The 4670-nt window shown below is 33.3% G+C and overlaps 1 protein-coding gene across 3 annotated transcripts in view; it reads right to left on the bottom strand.

Moving 5' to 3' along the window:
* Positions 1–3815: 3815 nt before the first annotated feature.
* The window catches only part of kkv (hyaluronan synthase-like protein kkv), a 30637-nt gene continuing 29782 nt past the window's right edge, over positions 3816–4670 (bottom strand). For all 3 annotated transcript variants that reach the window (XM_018451616.1, XM_018451618.1, XM_018451617.1), the window contains exon 20: positions 3816–4379. In XM_018451616.1, coding sequence (XP_018307118.1) covers positions 4042–4379 — 338 coding nt within the window. In that variant the 3' untranslated portion in view covers positions 3816–4041. The remainder of the gene's footprint in view (positions 4380–4670) is intronic.

The following is a 4670-nucleotide window of genomic DNA, read 5'->3' as shown; positions in this document are numbered from 1 at the left end:
TGTGCATAACGTTTATTTTAGATGCTAATATTTGTTGTACGTCATAATTTAATTTGATTCAAGATTTAATTGTACTCTTTATTGTCCATGCGTAATAACGTTCAATGATGCTATTATGTTTTCTGTGTTATTGTACAATAAAAATGTGAACAGTTTTCTATTTTTCTTGATCAGTTTACATAAATAAACAAATTTGAACTTCATTTATTGTGTTGTTTATTACTATGATCAAAATTTCATCGGTGTTCCATATTACATCCGATTTTTTAAACTCCCCCTTTCTCACTTTTTACTTTTTTGTTAATATTGACGTTGGACTTAAATTTTGGCGAATTTCATTTATTGGATGTTGTAGCTAATATATTCCTCAAGAGTTCTGTGTAAATTTAAAGTCTTCATAGGCATTTATATCGGAACAATGTTAATTTAAAAAACGTTATTCTATAATCCCTGCTTTTACCTACATATAACCATAATACGCGAAATGGCTCCCTGCGATTTTTTTCTGTTCGATCGAGTCAAAAAATTACGGATGTTGCAAATTCAACTCCATTTTTTAAACTGTAAAAAATCGAAAACCGTGCAGAGGTAGATGTACTCAAGACGGCGTAACTTTTACAAATGTTAAGCTATGGCGATAAAATTTGGTGGAAATGTCAATGATAGATGTGGCAACCTAACCAAAAAAAACAGAACTCAAATCAGCTGACTCAGAGCATCACCTGGTGGTAATTCCGGGAACTTTTCGATCAAGGTAGTATTCCTCAAGAGTTCTGTGTAAATATAAAGTCTTCATATGCATTTATATCGGAGCAATGTTAATTTAAAAAACGTTATTCCATAATCCCTGCTTTTACCCTATATATAACCATAATACGCGAAATGTAATAATTTTATAAGATATCATTTAATATAAAAATAAATAATTTGTATCGTAATTATAATGTCATAAGGCGACATCAATTAAGAGTAAGTAAATTACTGATTAAATCGTAATTTTTGTATAACAAATATTTTTTTCCTGTTTCACAGATTTAAAAATCCTTTTCCAGGATTAAAGTATACAAATGAATTTTTGACACATCATGAAACCGTTTGATCTTTAACATGTGCATCAATGAGACGAATCCAAAAATAAGGTTCATTTCCGCGCTAATCACCGAAAAATTGTTGATATTGCAGATCCGCCAGTTCTTTAGCCGAGATGCAAACCCTCGCTCTGTATTACCGACAGGCATCGCTGAGATAATTCGGTGGCGTGATTTTTTAATTATTTTTCTGCCCATTTCTACCAATGTGGATTAACTTTAATTTTGGTTTAAGAGGATCCTAAAGCTGTCTGTATTACCGACTAAATTGTAATTATTGTATAACAAATACTTTTTTCTCTTTCATAGATTCGAAAATCTTTTTCCAGGATTAAAGTATACACATTAATACTTGTTTGTGAGATGGAGTTTATGCTGAGAGCGACAAACAATTTTTGTTAAGATTTCAATTTTTTGTCATTTTCGGCATAAATTCTACCTCACAAACACGTATTAATGTGTATACTTTAATCCTGAAAAAGGATTTTTGAATCTGTGAGAGAGAAAAAAGTATTTGTCATGCAAAAATTACGATTTAGTCGGTAATACAGACGGCTTTAGGATCCCCTTAAAGAATCACTAATGGCTTCTGCACACTGGACGCGGAAACTCTTACCGTGGTAAAATACGACGCGGTGACCAATGAATATGTTAGGAGCTGTAAGCTTATTGGCTACCGCAGGAGCCATAAGTGCTAACTGATTAGTTTTCTCTGTTGAACACAGCCAATAGTAGATATGAAATAATATAGTTTATATATGTATATATATTCACATTACCTGAAATATATAATATTAATGAAATTAATTTTTAGAAAGTGTCCTTTGTGTACGATTTGTATGCGATTTACAGATATTTGATTTGCTTCGAAGTAATATGGGTCCCTTTCGCTGTTTTAGTTTTCTTCTTCCTCCTTTGTTTAGCCAAGAGTTTCAACAGGATTAATGCAGCCAGAGATATCAGTAAATAAAATTCGTCGGAGAGCCAAAAGCGTGATAAATTCGTGGCAAAATATTGCTGTAGAATTAGGAATTCTAAAGCTATCCTGAGCTGTCCGTTGTGGTCCGTTGAACAACGACGTTTAATCGATAAAAAACAAATGAAATTTTACATTTGGTAATAGTTTCCATGGATTACACATGAATTTAAGACATGAAGTTTCAAGCGTAATATCGAGACAACATTCGAGGTTTGTTCGCGTCGCAAGCTCCAACATGCTCCAACATGCTCCAATCATAGCTCCTACTCACTTTATCAAGCGCGTTTGAGTGAGTAAGAGCTATGGTAGGAGCATATTGGAACATGTTGGAACATATGACGCGAACAAACCTTCTATCTTCGATCATTTGTTGTATTTTTTAATTTTATTTAATTAACAATAAATAAATTAAATTAATTGACAATATTATATAATATAATAAGTATTCTAGAAAGATGATTTATTAAAATTATTATTTTGGATAATTTATTTTGTCAATCCAGTTATATATTTATTTATTGTTACGACTTTTATTTAACGATTTCGAGATGTTTTTTTTTCATAGATTAGATTATTAGAATATTAAAATCGTAATCTCTATGTAATAAAATCAGGGATAAAATATCAAAATCATCTGAGATGATTAATACAAGACAGGACTATGAATATTTCTAAAAGTATTAGCGCTTTTAATTTTTATAATACTATAAATGAAGCTGGACAGCTTTGTAGTATAATAACAGGTAATACATATAATAGAAAATTATGTAATTCCTATTTATTTTGATCAAACACCGGATGAATAATGTTAAGACGCAATATCGTTTGAATGAAATTTATTTAAAATCTTTCACAACGTCTGTCATTATTACTATTAATATTATTACTATTTTTTACTGTTGCTTTATCATTATTCTTACATTATACACACATAATCCTCAATATGCACGTACAATTTACATACATACGCATTCATGCACTCATACGCAAGTTTTTACTTTAAATATCGGCCTTATCACATATGCAAAAAAAATCGGAGCGAGTAAGCGTAATCATCGCGATTATCGGCGCGATAAATCACCACCGATTTATCTAATAGTGACAATACAAAAATTAGATCCGCTTCTTTTAACTGCATTTTTTACATTGTATATTTTTGTTGAATTTAAAAGAAAGGGAAATATATATTCAAATCTCCCGACATTCGGAAGGAGAAAAATATACAGAAAGTGCAGTTAGAAGAAGAAAAGGTAACATACTTATTTTAATGCAACGTTACGATATACAGAATGTATTTCTTTATGGATCTCGAACGACCAAAAATGAGATAATAATAACAAGAAAGAGCATAATGAGCGGAATGTTAGAAATAAGAGAAAAGTGTGTAAGATATGTAGGCGAGAAAACGTGAAAAGGAATGCGTTTGTGCTTTGTTAACTAAATTCGTGCGGCTCTTTCTTTTTTGTATTAATAAAAATTATTTTGTTGCAGATATAGTTAACGGAGAGTCCTAAATATTAAAAACTCCCGTTATAAAAAATCTGATCTTCTTGATGATAACTTGAAGAACTCATTTCCGAATAGTCTTAAGAGCTTGCACACTGATTTTCACCACATTTCCCGAGTAATGTCACCAATCAAATTATCTTCTCTCTTTTGTCGTTTCTTGTAATTTAATAAAAATCAACAAAAAATGACTTTATTTTAATTCTTAACGTCAATAAACAGTCAAATTTCATAACAAAAAAATCATCATTTTGACTATTCCGACATCAAAATAAAGTCATTTCAATTTTCTCTTAACTTGGCGTGTTTCCTGGGGAGAAGCGCGATGAAACCTTCGTGCAATATTTTAGAAATTCTACTCAGAAGAGATATATACTGGACTCGGCAACGAGCTCTTCGATAAATAAATTCGTCGGATAAATAAATTCTTCGTTAATTTATCGCAACAACGAGCTGGAATGGACGCGATCACACGTTGGAGTTCGCCTCTCGCCACGTGACTTGGCTGCCGCCAAGATTCTGTAGCCGCAGGCTGTTGACGGGGCTGTCGTCGCCCTCGTAGCCGGCGTTCACGTGGCCCGCCCCCGACGTCGCAGCCGGGTGTCCCTCGAACACATCCTTCACGGATATCTGACTACTGCGGGATGGCCGGCCCTGAATTCCTAGGGGGTTGCCCGCCACGCCGTAGATGTTGTTCGCGCCCAGGGTCTGCATCTGCGACTTCCGGCGCATCGCCATTATGCTATTGCGTCTGCCTTCGAACGCCTTGAACGCCTCCCGTCGCGTCGACATGTTCCTCGACAGGCCTGGAATGAGGATTTTCATTTAATATTACGAAAAGCTTATAGGGTTGTTAAGTGCAGTGGGTTTGAACCTAATCCAGATCGATTAATGACGTTACATGTTTCTACTTTGGTCTCTAATTGGATGAGATCATGGTACTTTTGGCTTAACCAACCTTGGTTGGGTTCAAACTCACTACACTCGAAAACGCTGTTAGTTTCAAAAATATTAAGACATTTATAAAAATGCCTTTCCCAGACATTTATAAAATATTTACAAAATATTTATAAATATTTATAAGATTTATTTTAAAT

Source organism: Mycetomoellerius zeteki, unplaced genomic scaffold (genome assembly GCF_001594055.1).
Source record: "Mycetomoellerius zeteki isolate Tzet28-1 unplaced genomic scaffold, Tzet1.0 scaffold315, whole genome shotgun sequence".
NCBI classification, from domain to species: Eukaryota; Metazoa; Arthropoda; class Insecta; order Hymenoptera; family Formicidae; genus Mycetomoellerius; species Mycetomoellerius zeteki.
The sequence above is the reverse complement of the archived record's forward strand: the minus strand, read 5'-3'. Positions and strand labels throughout refer to the sequence as shown.